At 39.0% G+C, this 18,005-nt stretch overlaps 1 protein-coding gene across 1 annotated transcript in view; it reads left to right on the top strand.

The window, feature by feature from the left end:
- The first annotated feature begins 1,417 nt into the window (after positions 1-1,417).
- LOC139724896 (gamma-tubulin complex component 6-like) overlaps positions 1,418-18,005 on the top strand; it is a 32,741-nt gene continuing 16,153 nt past the window's right edge. The window contains exons 1-15 of the mRNA XM_071636020.1: positions 1,418-1,757; positions 2,944-3,086; positions 4,368-4,462; positions 5,751-5,841; positions 7,157-7,213; positions 7,897-8,058; positions 9,025-9,179; positions 10,101-10,308; positions 10,789-11,105; positions 12,599-12,784; positions 12,976-13,067; positions 14,016-14,155; positions 14,511-14,660; positions 15,381-15,462; positions 16,966-17,054. Coding sequence (XP_071492121.1) covers positions 1,418-1,757; positions 2,944-3,086; positions 4,368-4,462; positions 5,751-5,841; positions 7,157-7,213; positions 7,897-8,058; positions 9,025-9,179; positions 10,101-10,308; positions 10,789-11,105; positions 12,599-12,784; positions 12,976-13,067; positions 14,016-14,155; positions 14,511-14,660; positions 15,381-15,462; positions 16,966-17,054 — 2,307 coding nt within the window. The remainder of the gene's footprint in view (positions 1,758-2,943; positions 3,087-4,367; positions 4,463-5,750; positions 5,842-7,156; positions 7,214-7,896; positions 8,059-9,024; positions 9,180-10,100; positions 10,309-10,788; positions 11,106-12,598; positions 12,785-12,975; positions 13,068-14,015; positions 14,156-14,510; positions 14,661-15,380; positions 15,463-16,965; positions 17,055-18,005) is intronic.

Genomic DNA, 18,005 nt, shown 5'->3' with positions numbered 1-18,005 from the left:
TCTTGAAACTTAGTGTATACATGTATTACCCAATTTAGATTCTCTGGTGAAAGTTTGGATCATGAGGTCAAAGGTCAAAGGTCAAAAAGTCGAGTAAAAGTATTAAAACTTCTTTTTTTTTTCTCTGTAAATTGGAAAATTGTTCAAGGTATCTTCATTGAACATAGTATATATACATGTACTGACTGGCAGTGATTATCTAGAGAATGTAGGGTTCATGGGGTCAAAGGTCAGGGGTCAAAGGTCAAGTGCAACACTTCAAAATTTTACTATTTCCCTCATGTTCATGCAATGCCAGCAGGATTAGTATTTTTTCTTACACTTGGTGTATGCATGTGTAACCTAATAGAAATTCTCTGGAGAGTTTTTTTTTTCTTTTTCTTTTTTTATTGCCTCAAAGGTCAAAAGGTCAAAGATCAAGTGAAAGTGCTGAACTAACTTTTTCCTCCATATCTCGGAAGTGGCTCAATTTATCGTGAAACTTACTGCATATCTATGCATGTTCTACCTGAAAGTGATTATCTTATGAATTTTAGGGTCTAAGGCCAGATGAACATGGTAACAATTTACTATTCAGTACAGAAATTGCACTTTTTCTCCGTACCGGTACCATGAAAATTACTCAATGCATACAATGTATGAATGGGTCAAAGTCAAGTTAAAGTCCTTAAATCCCCAAATACAATGTACATGCTCTCCTATTCATCCAATTAAACCAAGTTCAAGGAAGGTGAACATTCAACACATTTCTGACAAACTTGTCATTTCAATATTTTGCCAGTTTTGTGAAATGATTGTCCACATGTACTATCTAGACCTATTAGGAGAATCATGCATTATGGCGGAGGCATACCAGTCGCCATAGCGACATTTCTAGTTAACAATTTAGCTTGTGCTTGTTTTGCTATTAAACCCATGTGAACATGTACATCCTACGCCAAGGCTGAGCTTAGTAGATTTGGGTGTTTGCTGACTCCAGGTGTCTTTATTTTGAACAGAAGTGAGCCCATCAGTGTACACCCTATTCATGCCTTGTGCCCAATTGATATTTTCATTGTTTGATGACATGTCATTGACCATGGAAAGGGAATACATGTACTGCGTGACTGCTTTCCCGCAGTTGGGGTTATCAACTTGTCCATTCTCTGGACGGAAAAAAAAAAATATATATATATATATATATTTTTTTTTTCTTTCTTTCTTTCTTTCTTTTTTTTTTTTTTTTTTGGGGGGGGGGGGGGGGGACATTGAAGGCTGTCAGAGAACCTGCGGGAAGAACGAGTTAAAAGCGTATGTGGGCATGTCAGAAGCCAGCACCTTGCAAGGTGTAGATTAATTGGCCTAAATTGAGTGATTGTTCTATCTTTCTATGCCATTGAAATTTTGTAGGTTCACACTACAGGCAGTGTACTGAGTAATGGCCTGTCAGCAGGACATGTCTCCTCAGAGTCTCCTGGGCCAGTTGGTGCAGACCACCCTTCACCAGGCCCTGGGTTCGTCGCACCCTGTCCGCTTGGGAGAGAACGCAGAGGACGTCGTGCGGCTCCGGCGCCGGCTGCAGGCCAGAGTGTTCAACTCCCTACTGGGCAATCTCCCTGGCCCTCTTCAGCACCACACCTTGGCCATCACACCTCAGGGCAGGTGTCTCGGTCCCAAGGAGAGACTGCTGATGATCTCATTTAATCTGAGACAACAGAGGAAATTTGATGAGGCCCATCAGCTTGAGATACTGCTTGACCGCCTGACCCAAATCAAAAGCAAGCAATGCTCTTTGGCTTAAGGCATCGTGTCTATAACGAATCAGAATCATAATCATCCTTATCACCAATATTAGCATTATTGATATTTGATTTGGTTTTGTTTATTGTGTGGTAACATTATTGTTATTATTATTCTTATTATTATTATTATTATTGTTGTTGTTGTTGTTGTTGTATCATTATCTTAGTAGTAGCAGTAGTAGTAGTTTATGTATATCTAAATAAAACAGCTGCTGATATACTTCATTTTGGCTCTGAGATAATCATATGTCATGCTTCATCTTAAAAATGACAGACTTATAAATGCAGAATTCCTCCCATTGGAACTGCTCATCTCTCATTTTCATCATGTTTTTTAAGTGGGGGCACATGTTATCAAGAAACAAGTTACTAGTACAGTCAAACCTGCCTTAGCGGCCACCTCTCTATAGCGGCCACCTGTCTATAGCGGCCACTGAAAAATCCCCCCGAGAGAAAAGCAATGTTAAAGACCCTGTGTATAGCGGCCACCTGTCTAACGCGGCAAGCGGCCACAAATTTTGTTTCCCGCGGTAGATTTTAACCTGTCTATAGCGGCCAAAAACCCGATGGAGCCGTAGCCGAGCCGATAATTCAGCGTGTTTTTCTGCTTGTTAGCCGTGCCAGTCATTCCTGCGCCACCGTTGCATTCACCATTTATTCAGTCACAATAATGCACTAGTGTTAAGCTTTCTTCATGACTGTGCACATGCTACATGTACTGTGCAACAATTTCATAAACACCGGCATTGTTCTATGCATGATACACACATGTGCATACGTACACACATACATGTACATGTACATGTAAGTATATATAGATGTATACAACGATGATACATGTTACCTGTCTATAGCGGCCACCTGTCTATAACGGCCACTTTTCCCGTATCCCTTGGGTGGCCGCTATAGACAGGTTTGACTGTATTAGTAATCAGAAAAATTATATACGTGACCTGTACTATCAACTCCACTTCCTCTATATTAGAGTTTCTCAGGGGATTTTAACACAAGGTAATTATTTATATCAGACAATGAGAAGTCAAGCTCTAGTGAAGCAGAACTCTTAAAGTGTGCAAGTTTGATTTTGTTTGTTTGGGGTTTTTTACTGTGTAAAACCTCAATTTTCACACCTGCCACTCATGAAGACAATTTCTGTTCACAGAGCAAAGTCCAGGGCAATCAGACTGCATTGACAGTGTCTTGGTCTTCTTGCTGGCTCTGACTGGGACCAAGGGGAATTCCCAGAAAACAGCACTTGGTCACAGAAGACTGATCCTCCCTCCTGTTGGCCTCAAGGCACAAGAGGTACAAGTGTCCTTTTGTGTGCAGAATTCTTCACTTATGACATAGTACAAATGATTTCACCAGTGCCCTAATCGCCGTGCATGGAGCTCGATCAGAGTTTGTTATCCCCCTTCCAATTTTCCAGATTATCTGTATAACATGTACAAGACATGTTTGTTTGTACCATATTAAAGGCATAATTTAATTAGTGCTTCAAAATAGTTTAAAATGTGAGTTAGGGATAGAAACAACCAATGTAAAAATTTGGATCAGTGTAATCGATGTTAAATATTGATAAATATACAAAATGTGCACAAGAGTTATAATAGAAATGATTCCAGACTAACTGTCTACAGTTATGGATTATTGAGAAAAATAGTAATATCTCCTTATATTTTAGGTTTTATTGCAAAAATTCTATATGCCAGGAAGTATTGTGATACAACTGACCTACACATATATGCATCAAATGTGACATCTTGAAAAAATTTTAAATCACTGCTCCCAAAAGTAAACAGGACCTTTAAGTCAGAACTGGTGTTTGTATTTGGTTTAATACTGAGTAACAGTGATCACACTTTGGTCTGATGGCAATAATACAAAATTCCAGCTCCAACTTCTCTTTTTCTCCCACTTCGGGATTACCCCTAAAATTTTCATGGCTGCATTATAAGTGATCTCATTTGCAGAAAATGTTTATTCTATTTGTTGTTTTGGAGTGGTCACATCAAGTACCAGGTACTCAGACTACTTTATGCAAACAATTTTGTGCAGTATCTGTACTTTACCCCCCCACCCCCCAAACAAATTATATTGCACACTGGCATTCGCCACTTTGAATGTGCAGAATGTGTCTTTGCCATGTATTGTCAAGTTTTGTTTGCTGTGAATTTATTCTGGTAGATTTCATTGAAAGAATTGAAAACAGCAGTATTTATTTAATTGCAGGCTTTTGTTGACTCATTAAAAAGAGAGAGAGAGAGAGAAGAGGAATGGTCAAAGTCAATGTGGTTAGGAAAGAACAATATCTTCTTGATTTTCTTTTCTCAGTGGGGGACAGCGGGAACACAGCAACCTCAAGTTATTCAGGCGACTCCTATTATAACAAAGTCCTCGGGACAAGCAATTTTCTTTTCTTTATATTAAATTTTTTTTATAGCCGAACAATGAAGTATATAAAGATATAAAGACAATAGTTTTGGGATATGAATATTTTCTTCTTTGTTACGAGAGTTTCGTTATAACCCTGTTCGTCATAATAGGAATTAACTGTATTTGTGAACATCTCATTTCTACATGCAGGAAAATATTTACTTGCCGGAAGGAAATTGGTTCCATGGCGATGGATCCCACATCCACATATATGACAGGTCTAGACCATACACAAACTATGCCAGGTGTGTTACCAAATGTTCTGGTATGTTTCATGTCGCCTTTAAATGCTGTTATATGCACCATAATTGGACTGAGGAAAAAAAACCAACAAACTTTCTTTCACTGGATGCCAAAGACATGAACCAGAAGTTCAAGTCCAAGAAAAGTTATAAGTTATCGAACGGATACAATTTTGCCTGCTTAGAATACATTTAATATTTGGTAGCATAATGCACTAGTCTAAAAATCATCTGAAAGCCTGCTTCTGCACATAAACAATGTTTGATTTCAATGTGTGTGTGTGTGTGTGGTTTTTTTTTCTTAATCAGACTCCAAATAATGTCAAACATTGCAATGCAACTAGTTCCAACACATGGCAATTTAGCTGCCGAAAGAATGACTATCTGTGTTGAATAATAGTCTATCTGAAGCTTATCATCAAATGTTAAGTGGGCAAGCTTGTATTAAACTATGGACTACTGCTGCACAGTACCAGCAAATATTTATTGATTTTTTGCATTCTTTGCAAAGAAAAACTGGAGATCTAGCTGAAGAGCAAGTCTCAAATTTATAAAGCGTCCACATGTTAACTTTTTAGGTATCATTTTTCTTTGATATGCCATTGTGGAACACAGCCCTTTACCCAAGTGATATTTAATGAATCCATAATACTTTTAGTACTGTATGTGTACATTGATGAGGAGAAATCAGTGAAAAGTTTTACCTGAATGGTGAAGTTGTGACAGAGTTACAGTTCGTTGTTTATATGATTCTGCACAATTGTCTAGATTATCGCTGACTTGGTGGAGATGAAAGTCTCACTAGGTGAATAATCGTCTGATTATCAAGCAAAAAACTCTTAAGAGTTAGAGGGAGTTGTACAGTTCTGGTAGAGGTGAGGATTTAGCTTTTAACGTTTTGCGAGACATTCAGAAACCACTCTATGAGATGTCAAAGAGCATGCAATTCTAAGGGGTATCAAAAGTTTATTTGATGAAAATCGGTTTTGAAAAGGCTGAGATATCCAAAAACAAGGTGAAACATAGAGATCCTAATAAAAGGCGTGGCCTGTAGTCTTTTATTATTAACACTTTTTTGGATATTTCAGCCATTTGAAAACCAATTTTCATCAAATAAACATTGAATCCTTAAAATTACATGCTCTTTCATATTTCACAAGAGGTTTCTCATTACAATGTATCTCACTTAGGAATGTGAAAAAAACCCATGAATACCCACCTCAACCAGTACTGTACAGCCCCTTTAATTCTTGATATCACCAAAATTTCTTGTTTTCTTGCTCCACTCCAGAGAGTTGTTTGAAGGTGAAGATGGCAGTACGCCTGGCAATGACAGTGGCATCTCAGTCATATCCAGTGATGAATGTCAGCTTGACAGCAAGGTAAACCATAAAGATTTTAACAAATCACTGCTCACCCCAATGCGCAAATGCACATGCCTGTGAAGATAAAACTTGTATACAGTATACGCCATATATCAAGTCTAATACTTGGCAAATATTGACTTCCCAGCAATTTCTTGAGTGGGTAAATTTGCGATTGTGGCATACAGTACTGAATGGAGAAGTGTATGTGTGCATGTGACATTCATGTCAAGCTAGAGTTAATATTTTTACACATTTTTAAATTCGAGAATAGTATATATCAAGTCTAATACTTGGCAAATATTGACTTCCCAGCAATTTCTTGAGTGGGTAAATTCGCGATTGTGACGTACAGTACTGAATGGAGAAGTGTATGTATGCATGTGACATTCATGTCAAGCTAGAGTTACATGTAATATTTTTACACATTTTTTAATTCGGGAATAGCACAAGACTGAAAAAAATAGCAAAAATAAAAACCTTGCGATATCGTCGCCGTACTCGGTATAATAACTCTGTGTATGCTTTGGGTGCTGATTGGCAAAGAAAACCCCATAGCATCATACACACTGTCCAAATTCCCTGACACAGAAGGGGCTAAAGAGAGATCTGAAATGTTGCATTCTAGAAAGTGTTGTGTTCATTTTATTTTAGTGAAAATGTGCTCTTGTTTTCACAATGACAAGTGAAAGTATTAGACATATAGTTGTGTGAAGTGATATCCTTAAAAGAGGACATTATTTCAAGTATTTGATAGTATATGATAGGTGTGTCAATTGATTGCACTTCATTTTTGGATACAGACATTTGATGCAATCTCCAAGTAAGTAAAAAAAAAAACAAATGTTAGTGGTTGTTGCTTTTGATGAAACAAGTACCGATGACTTGTTTTTCAACATTATGTGTTATAAATGTAAGTCAAGTAGTGTTAGAATTTGAGGAGACTTAGTCAATCTACTGTGATTGCTTGTAAAACACCATCTGGGGAAATTTAGGTGTCCAATCTTCGACTTCAGCCATTTATAATTTGATGCAGTAAATGTGTATGGTAGATACTTTCCTCACAGTATAGTCAAAAGTTATTCCTGAATCAAAGAGCCTTTGATAGATATTTTGTCAAGATGTGGAGAAGTATTTCACATTTCAGGGAACCTCCTGCAAAATCATAGAAATCTGTAATTAAGGGCATTAATTTCTGCATGTTTCATTTAATCTATGGTGTGAATTTTACATTTTTTTCCCCCCACATACTAGTATGTGTTTAGGATGCGACAGTTACAGTGCAATAATAACTATTCTCTTCTGTCTGTATTTTTGGTTTTCATTTTGATAGATATTTGAAACAGAACCTGGAAGAGACTTGTGTGGCAACAGATTGTTTGCTGTCAAGGTGGGTGCAAATTTTGCATTGTAGTGAAACACAATTTTGAGACAGGTGCCATATCAGGTATAAGTACCATTGTTAGGGTAAAGATCACTAGATGTGAGAACTACATGTAGGCAACAATGCAAAACATTGGTTTCCATGTATTAACTGATTTACAGAGTATTGTGCCTATTTGCATTTATCATTTGCATCAACGTAGGTGCAGTTTTACAGTGTAGTGGACAATCTTAAAGGGAACTGATCGGCAGATCGTTCTTCAATTGACTTGATCTTCATTTGCTGCCTACCACACTGAAGTGTGAGAATGAAGCAACAATGAAAAAGATTTCTTTCCATGTATTTAACTAGGCATTTTGGGACTCATTAACTTTGTCATTGCTGTGGGCAACCTGCTTGTGCATAATGTCAATGACAGGTGAAGTTTCGGTTCCAAGAGGGTTGATTAGACATAGAAAAACAATGGTGTACTCATGTGTGTTTTCCTGTTGGGTCTCAGCAACATAACTGTGAAGTGCAGACTTCTGTTTGGAATTGTGTTGCAGATTGTGTCTTTTGACTTTTGAGATGGAAGCTGTAGTAGTGAGTTGTCTTCTAGACATTTGTTTTCAGTTAAGAGCAGAGTTATGTAATGTCTACTTGCTGTCTTGGCTAGTAAACATGCTAAATGTTCATTGGATGATTTGCAGAGCATTATGGGAAATTCGTACGAGCGGCGCACCAGGGAGTCTCTGTTTGGCGGGCTGGTCCACAGTCAGGTGACAAAGATTGACGCCAGACTGACCCTTCCGAGTCTGCCGGACTCCACCAACCCGGCCTTCCTGGGTCTCAGAGTTCCTCAGTTGGGTGATGTGAGTACCCTCTGAATCAGCTGTGTCACTCTTCTTTTTCATCCCAGCGGAATCTTTGTCAGAGCTCTAGTAGCTAAAAATGACAAACATACAGGGTGAGCAGACACATTGGACTACGCACAACATACACTGTCAAGGAGGGGCTAGGGACACAGAACAAAGAAAACAAAAGGGGTAGGTAAGGTTTCAAAAGCAGGGAGCCAAACAGGTATTAAAGGAGGGGGATTAAAGCAAAGGAATGAGCCAACAAAGGGGGAAGGTAGGGCCAGTGATGATCCCAAGGATTATTGGGAGCAACCTGTGAAGGATGGAGAAGAATAGGGAGGTAACATCAAACAAGGTCAGGAACAACAAAAAGGTATTAAAGGATGAACCATAGAGTATAAGATGTGTTACTCTGAAACCTGTGATTTCAATGGAGGAAGACCATTATGTTTAAATCAAATGAACTTGTACTTTTGTAGGTATGATGTTTTACTAATCAAACATTCAGGAATGTCTTCACCCTAACTTACCTCTCTCAAATGTCAGTGATTTCCAGATGTCAGTGACCTCCAGATGTAGTTAATGCATTATGAAGTGTTGCATTATCAGCTGTTTTGAGATAGCATGTTGTCCAGTGGTAAATGGTTTGATGGTACATCATGTAATCTTTCTTGGATGAGAGTCTAGTCCTGACAGAGACCTGCTCAGCCACAATGATTTAGTAAGCATGTTCTTGCTGTCTTCAGGTTAATGAATGCATCATTCATTCCGAGGATGGTAAAAATTGTTCATTTTTCCGAGGACGGGAAGAACATGCTTACTGTAATGTTGAGACTGAGCAGGTCCTTGTAAGGAAGAGACTTGCATCCAAAAGAAAATACACGTACGATGGTGGGCCATGGAACCACCTAGCGCTAAATAAATGCTTTACCACCGTGGAAACCTTCAAAGAATATATCCTTATTCCTTTTCCACACCAAGTCCCCACCCTCAGATGACGAAGGGTATCACGAATCTCACTCGGACTCTGTGCTGTCGATCCAGTCCACGGCACATGCTCCTGAGAAGGAGAACCTGTGGGAAGCAGCGCTCCGCTATCAACCCAGCCGACACAGGACCTGGGAGAACATTGGCAAGTAGGTGTACTGATGCCATTAATGAATGAAGCATTATCGTTCAACCGTAGTACTACCAAATGTGATACAACTTCTTCTGAAGCAGAGCAATGTACAGTATTGTGTTCTGTATATTATTATATTGTTCGAATTAATGCATCAGACAACTGCCTTGAACCAATGCACAGTGAGTATGTACTGCAAAATGCAAGTCCAAAATTATTCTGGATGTCAATACAAGAGAGGAGAATTTGTCAAAATACATCAATTCGAACCTGTTTTGTACACAAATTATGTATAAGATAGTGAAAGCTAGATCAAAACAGTCAGAAGGGATTCTTTCTTTTTGTTCTCAAGTAAGTTGCCGTAGAGAAAAAACTCTTTGATATAAGGGCTTTAGATATTAAATCTCTGACTTGCCTATGCCGGTAATGCAGTAATTTGAAATTCAAAGTTTTGGAAGTGCATGTTTCAAAGGAATGTTCAGCACTATGTTGAGTGTTGTCAAATTAATTTGGGTTGGCTGATTGGGGTATACATTTTATCAAGAAAGAATCATGATAAACCAAAGAAGGAAGACATTTTAAACAAATGCAGAGACTCATAAGTATGAGAAAAAAAGCAAACAAAGCCGCTACAGAATGGCTTACCCACTTGCCTAGAGCAACTGTACGTCACTGTCAGGGGAGTGAAATTAATGAGTATCCCTGTTTAAAGATATGAGGTCCTTGCTTAGGTGGCATGGGGGAAGTAGGAGAAATATTTTCTCATGCCCTGCAAACTCTTTCCATTGGATTGTCTCTGTGCTTTGTTTTGTTTTCTTAGTTGCATTATTCACCCCCCCCCTAAAAAAAAAATGCATTAACAAAATCAAAAGTATATTTGGAGAGGGAGTGACTTTTCTTTCAACCTTCACATCATTACTTTGTCCTGAACTGCTAGCCATCCAGGTCGAACTGAGAGACCTTACCTTACAGAGGCAGGAGCTGCAGTCCTGGACCGGGTCTACAAGCTGAGGTGTAAGGAGGCTGCCATCCTCCAGCCTAGTACCAGGAGGCAGCTCACCATCCTCGGAGACCAGAAACGCCTCATCCAGAATGTCTGGAACATCCTCATCGGGCTTCCCTCAGAACAGTTTGTCTGGAATGAAGTGAGTACCCACTGAATGCATACATGGTATCTTCCAGTTAGCACTGGGATGCATTTGTCCAAAAACATTTACCAAAGACCTTCTGAGGAGACTAATGTTGAATAGAAGCAGTACAAAACAAGGAGGCAACATGTCTGTGCAGTGATGGACATCTGCTGCTTATTTGCTGTTAATGAATGCTGATGTAAGGAACAGTAACACGAAGAATGGTACACGTGTTCAAGTTGTGAATACAATTGGACCATACTGTGCTTCTTTGTGAAATTATGCTTGTACTGCCATGCTCATGCAATAAATCCTATCATTCTTATTTTAAAGATTATTTGCTATAGTGTGCTGATGTCTTATGTTTAGGTCTTGAAGGCCTTCATTCATGGACAGACAATTAAATGATAGGTGTCTAACGTGGTGGTCTAATTTTCATTCAACAAATGGCCATGGAATGTAAATATATGACTGTTTGTCTCTTTCCCAACCCAGGAATCTTCTTCATTTACTGTCAACCCGAGCATCTGCCTGACAGGGACCACGCCCGACAGCTTCCACCAGCTCCTAGCTGAGTTTGCCAGTGCGGGGACAGACTACACCCGCCTTTGGCACGCCTCCCAGCAGCCGGCCACCGACTCCACCTACACCGGTGGCCTGGTGCTGCAGGCCTTCCTGGGTGCGGTGCGGCGCTACCTCCAGTACTACCATGCCCAGGTGCTGCTGGCCCAGTCTCATGCTGAGCAGGACAGCAGGGAGGTGACTGTTCTCCTCATGCGGACCATGTTTGGGGGACTCCTTGGACAGCTTAGGTGAGTATTGGTACCTCATGGGCGTTCATGGTTGTTCTATTGGTGCTTGTGATCCTTGAACCTTGAATGAGTACTCTCCCAAAAGCGAAGACGCTGTCCTGGAGAGGGCTGTGCTGTGCGGTGTGCTGTAGCATGTGCCTGTGGTGATGCCTCATGGGTGCTCATGATTGTTCTTTTACCACTTATGGTGCACATATGGTGCATTATTAGTGCTAGTGGTGCTTCTTGGGTGCTCATGGGTGCTCTTTTATTGCTTGTGGTGCCTCATTTGTGCTCTTGCTTGCACCTTTGCTAGCTGTGGTGCCACATTGATGCTTATGGTTCTCGAGAACAGAGTTTAGTTGCAGTCAAGTGTAATTTGATGACTTCATTGTTCTGGTCAATAGTAGTACAGTTGAACCTCTTGTATCCAGACAAGTCGGGACGGGGCTCATCCGGATAAGGGATTTGGCCGGATACGGGAGACTCAATGCTTTATACATGTACATATTACATGTACTGATGTAGCCCATTGTAGTACCACATGTAGTAATGTGTATACTGCAACCTTTTCATTGTTACACTCAGTAACAGACCCCAAAATAGAGGTTCGGGTTTGCAAGAATGAAATCATTTTCTTTTATAGATTCTTGGGATGATTTACCTAAATAATTATTAAGAAATGTATCAAGTCGATCTTGAAAATAAACAGTACGAGTCGACGAAACTACGCTTCAAAATTCGATCATCAAGGCTTGGCAAAGTCGACTGTAGGTCGCCATTGGTCTCCCTCTTTCTCTCTGTGTGTGTACTGTGTGTGAACAATTTTTGAGTGTTCAATATCATTCGTTGCTCAGCCAATGACTCGAAACAATGCATGTCTATCTAGTCATATCGACAGCTAGCTGTGTATGGACCTATATGTGGCAATGCGATATGAGAGGACTCGAGCGCATAATCTGTCCATGTTCTAGCGATGATTTGGGGATGTTTGGGGATGTTAAAATGTCTGAAGGTAAGTAATTTGGAATGAAATTTGATGTAATGTATGTTAATCATGTTGGAAGTAATATGTGATTCATGTGTGCTTGTGTAGGAGTTCTCAAGGAGTTGGGAATCCCCCTTTCCTCCCGTAATTATTTATAAAAAAAATCACGGCGAGATTGCGTCCGTATAATAGAGAGATCCTGATGAAGGGAGGCCGGATAAGAGAGGTTCAACTGTATGTCAAACTCAGCTTTTTGAGGTTGACTCTTTGCATTATTTTTTTTTTTTTTTTAGCTTATGGTGTTATTCACCAAGTCATCAGTCATGGCAGAGGTATGTTCTGGTCGCACATTGCTTAACATGGCTAAAAAGAAAAAAAAATTATTGCTGTAAAGGCCTTTCTCATATATATTTATGTAAAGGATGTACCTTACCATTACGATATCTACAAGATATGCTCAGAACCATGTTGGCAGTAGTATGATGAATAATAATTGATTATGTTGTATCTCCCTGCACTGCATCAGGTTTCTTGCCAAATTGTGTGCCTGTGATAGGAGAAAGGGGACCAAGCCAGGGGGGCTGGGCGACCCCCTTCCCATCGGTATAAAGCTCCTGACCTACCTCTACCAGGAGGCACTTGACAGCACCGGCACTGACCACTACCGCTTGATGCTGTCCCTCCTTCGAAGCAGCTGCGCTCCCTACCTCATGTGAGTGTTTTTATCTTCATTCGTAACACATAATGTTTGTCCACTGACACCAGTCCATCATTCTTACAAAATGACCTGGTTTATGCTCATCTGGTCCTTTGAGACCACAGACTGATTTTGACTTTTGTTGAAAAAGTGTCACTCTTTCGAACAAGATAATAAGTACTAAAAATGTCTGTCTCTTTTCTCAGGTTCATCCAGGATTGGGTTTTTCACGGCATATGCCGGGATGCCTACGAGGAGTTCATGATACAGGCCAACCACACATATCTTTTCTACAGAGGTAATTGCTCAAAGATGTTAATGATGACAGCAATTTATAGGAATGGTCAAGGATCGCAAATCATTTGTTTTTGTTCATATGTGTGCATCTTTTTTGAAAAGCATAACAAATGATCTATTTAAGTAAGTGCTATAATCTGCTCACAACAATGAAAAATAATCTGAATATTCTTATTAATTTTCTTGCCCTCAGTCTATCTGTAGATCTAGACTTGTGGATACACTTGCTGCAAAGTATACCTAGATAAAGTGTAGCATTGTACATAGAGGATTATCAGTCAACATATTGTTTTACTTTAGCTTGGCTCTCATGATTCTGCACTCAACATTTCATTATTATCGCTAGCAAAATGTGACTGTTCTAGTCAAAACCTACAATAAGTTGCAGATTAGGACTCTATGTAATGGACCAAAATACAGTGTATGTAATTTCAGTTAAGCGAATCAAAATATTTAAGTTTGTCTACGTGGGAGAGTACCAGTATGTTTTCTTTCCCAACTGACAAAATTTGGTTGCTTTAAAAAAAAAAAAAATGAAATAGAGATGCTAGCAGTTTTCCTGGACCATTTTTTTTTTTTTTTTAAAGACAGGCACTTACACTGCCTGGATTCTTATTGATACTTCAACTCATCACACCTGACTGTCTCTTATTTTCCCTTTTCTGTAAAATTGCACATGCTAACTCTCATATTTAATTCACTGAATGGGAAGGGATAGTCAAGTTTAAGAAGTTATAATACCATTTCATCTTAAAGCTTGGAGCTTACTCTTTTAAACTATATATGTAGAAAAGTGGAAATTCACTTGGCCTACTTTTTGTGGGTTCTAAGCTGGGTGGTAAAAAAAAAATGGTCTGTCTACTTCGATTTGAGTAACATACCTTCCGAATACAAAAATAAAGAAGTGATTCTTGATTATTTTTTTCTCTCCTGACTGTTTGTCCACCAGACAAACACTACTGGACCCATGGATACCTGCTCATGTCTGGACAGGACGAGTCAGCGGTCCCGCTCTTCCTGCAGGAGCTATCCAGTGACATTTATGTCTGTGGGAAGTCCATTAACCTCCTCAAGCAGTGTGCCCCAGAGGTAAGAAAGAAAGGAAAAAAACGATAGATAGATAGATAGAAACTAAAACGTTCCTGGTTTGTTTCTTAAACTCATAAACAGTCATTTTCTACTTACGTAGGTCAATAGCTGCTTTACACAATTCAAAATTGCTAGTAAATATGTGTGCATATCCTGTACTATACACGTATGTGTGAGCATTCTAAAGCTGCGCTTTCCAACCAGTGGGCCCCAAAGCTCTCGCAGTTGGACCGTGTCGTCGGCCAAAAATGAAATTAAAAAGATGAGCCTGAAAAGTATTTGAAGGAGCCAAAGTGGGCCTCTGGTTGAAGAAGGTTTAGCAGCACAGTTCTAAAGTACGCATTCCCCTTTGCAGCACTTCATTTGTAACACTACGGTGGAGACACCCTGTGTTGGACTGACATTCTCACCAGTGGAGCTGGAGCTAGTGACAAGCAGGACCAAGACCTACGTCAAACACATGGAGGTCCTGGCGGGCCAGCTGACGGTCTCTCGACAAGAAAAGGTACTAAAATAAACAGGAGGAGAGTGCAGGGAAAGTCTTGTGAGTTGTGATTATAAAGTCAATGATTACAGAACTGCTTCCATAACAGTCTTTCTTGCTAGAGGTTGGAAAAGTAGAAAAGATTTCTCTCCCTGCTTTGACAGGTGGGGCCACAAAAAAAAGAACCACAAACAAAAACAAAACAAAAAGATTTCTGTCTCATCTGTTACAGCAGGGGCTACTATTCTTTTTATCCTCAGTTCCAGAGAGTAAATGACAAGTGGAGCCTTTGTTTTTTACTTCCTCTTTAGTTTCTTTTTTTTTTCTCCAAAAATTCTTTCTTAGATAATGCTTGTTTGTTTATGATTAAAGTGCATTTGAAAGTTTTCCAAATACTTATGGCATTCTATAATGATAATAAAATTTAAGATCATCCTTTCATATTTCAGCATTAGTCAATTTTATCCAGGTTGATGTGTGCATACTCTGTGAGTACTTGAATAATTTTTATAAGATTGATATTTGTTTTGCCACATACCTACAGCAATAGTTACGATGCTGGTATTAAAAAATGTTCTAACTAAAACGAAAATGGAGAGTGACAACAGTTTAATAGAATTTTTGGAAGTGTTCTCTGGTGGAAATTAAAGATATGGTTATCAGAATTCCCTTTATTCAGCCTGGTCATGGAAACATTGCATATAATACTGTGTTGTTTCTTCATGGTGCTTAATTCATAAGGAACGGAGAGAGGAAGCAGCCAAAGCAGAGCTCTTGACACTGGCCAGACGTACAGCAGCAGAAGAACAGCAGAGGCACAACGGTGAGGTCTTGATCTCAGAAACATTTTTACGTACTCTGAGAAACGTGATGACCACACTGGTGTGGGCTGTGCACATATACATACTGTATATGCCCAGTAATAATGTTTTTTTCTTGTTTTTTGTGTTTGTTTTTTTAAGTAGAAGGTTCTGTCATGATTCTCAAAAAGCTTAAAGTATGTCATCTTATATGCACACTTCACACATTGCTCTATGTGACCGTGCATCACAAAACCAACAAAAAGTTGCAACCCTTGATTTTATGTGAGAACTCAAATAATAAAAAATAAAAATGTCGAAATGGGTCAATCAAGTCAATTTTGAGTTTTCTGTATTTTCTGAAAGAACTATTCTTCTTCTACATTATTCGTACGTTTGGGATCATAAAATGAATGGGAAAGTGGGTTTTCAGCATTTTTTCTACAAACCTTTTTTTTTGTGGAGTAGTGTGATCAGGTATGTCTTTGAGGTCCCTTTTCATGTCTTGAAAATCCTTTGCACACTCTTCACTTTCAACTCTAATAACTATTCAAAGGATAATGCTACTGCGTTGAACGTTGGCATCAATCATGGACAGAATGTGTCGATAGAGCATGCTCAATTACAGCTTAATCTGATAATTCCTTCATTGTTGTTGCTATGGTGGTCTACATCCTGTTTTTTGTCCCATTCATCACACAGCTAGCATGGCTTTAAAGAGCTTGAATAGACCCTGTACTTCAGAGTCTCTTTTCTCACATCACACTTTTCCGTAGTATGTGTATGTGCTTTCTTTCCAAGATTTAGATAGGTTAACGAGAGTCCATTTGAATTGAGTCATACGCATGTACATCATTTTAAAGCTTAAGAGTGTGCTCTTTAAAAATCTGCCCTTAACTAGAAATCCATGTTTGGCGACTTTTTGTTGATTTTGTGATGCATTGTCACATATACTGAAAGGAAACTGCACCATTCTGACCCCAACAAACTGGTCTACAAAATGAATGGGTTGCTGTCCACAAGGTCTATCTCTCAAGTGGAGTCTTGGATGGTCACACTCTAGCTTTTATGCCATTGCTATCTTGAGACTAAAATACACACATAGCTGTGAACAAGCCATGATCTCCACAGTAGAATCTTGAGAGATTTTCATTGAAGGTTTGCCACTTTAAGATAGATTAACCCTTTTTGTGCCAGGGAGTTTGGACAATATGTGCAAGGCTGTGGGGTTTTTCTGTGTCCATCGACACTCAAAGCACCCAAAGGATTGAGCTACAGTTTTGTGGAATCATAAACTTGTGTGAATTCTGGAAGTTTGAACTGTGACGACCATGTTCAGATTAAACCCTATAGGAAATTTTCTTACAAAGCTTGAATGTTTCTTTTGATATATGCTGATGCCTTGAAGAGTGACAAGCCAGCAGCCAAATGGGTTGCTCTCAGACTTTCAAATGTGAACATGTTGGAGCTGAGTGAAGACTAATGCTTGTCCATTATTCTCATCCCACATTAACATGAACTGGTAGAAATGGTGAAGGAGAGAAGGGAAGCTATTGGGGCCAAGAAGAGGAAAGAATTCCTAGCTCTCAAGGAACAGATGCAGAAAGACTTGCTTGTGAGTGTTTCTGTTGTATGGGTCCTACAGCTATTAGTGCTGTCATTGGATGTAATTCCTTGACCTGCTCAATTTCCCAGCGTAATGATTTGTTGTTATTGCATAATCATATAGCATTTTGTCATATATTATATTGCTGTTTCAAGGATACATTTAAATTGCCCAATATTATCTTTAGGCTGTTTATTGCTGACTATGAAATACATGTACGTAGAACATATTATATTTTGTTACATCGGTGACAAGGGACTTCACAGTGATTGATTCATCATAATATGACTTACTGTATATGTAGTATATGTCACTATGTTTTTAATTTTATGAATTGTTCCAGACAACTGATGTTCACAAAAATATTGCCTCCTGTATACACAAGTGCGTTGTGTATCGTCTCAAAAGATGGAAAATTCAAGATGTTTTTCTTTAGAAGAGATAACACTTCTTTCTCATCATGTTAATGTGGTTCTATATCTTGAATTCAACCACTTGTGAAATTGTTTGACACCGATGACAAGTACCAATTTCTGAAATATACTTGGGGGAAATGTGTGATGTGTACAAGCCTGTACAGTACATTACAAGTGCATTGAATGAACAGTTTCCAAATCTGAAGCCCATCTGTTTTTACATATCTCACCCTCATGAACATAGAAATGAAAAGAAGTCATGACTGCATAATACCCTGATCTGTATAGTTCTGCATCATCCAGAGTCTTTTAGTACATTGAGCAATGAGAAAAAGTGCAACAAGGGTTTACGCATCTTGTTCCTTCCTGCTTTTAATCACCTTGAGGAAACAGCAAACATGCAAACAAGCAGAGCTGGTGTAACCCGGTTGCTACTGTCACTATACTACAATTATGAGAATTCAAAAGTGATTACAAACATTTTTATAAAACAAGGCCCTTGCTATTTGTATGTGTAGACTAAATGCAGACTTCTATAGTTTAC

The sequence above is a fragment of the Diadema antillarum genome, unplaced genomic scaffold, assembly GCF_040938485.1.
Source record: "Diadema antillarum isolate AM-2024a unplaced genomic scaffold, OU_Dant_1.0 seq00000002_RagTag, whole genome shotgun sequence".
Taxonomy (NCBI): domain Eukaryota; kingdom Metazoa; phylum Echinodermata; class Echinoidea; order Diadematoida; family Diadematidae; genus Diadema; species Diadema antillarum.
Note: the sequence above shows the minus strand (reverse complement) of the source record. Positions and strands in the feature narration are given on the sequence as shown.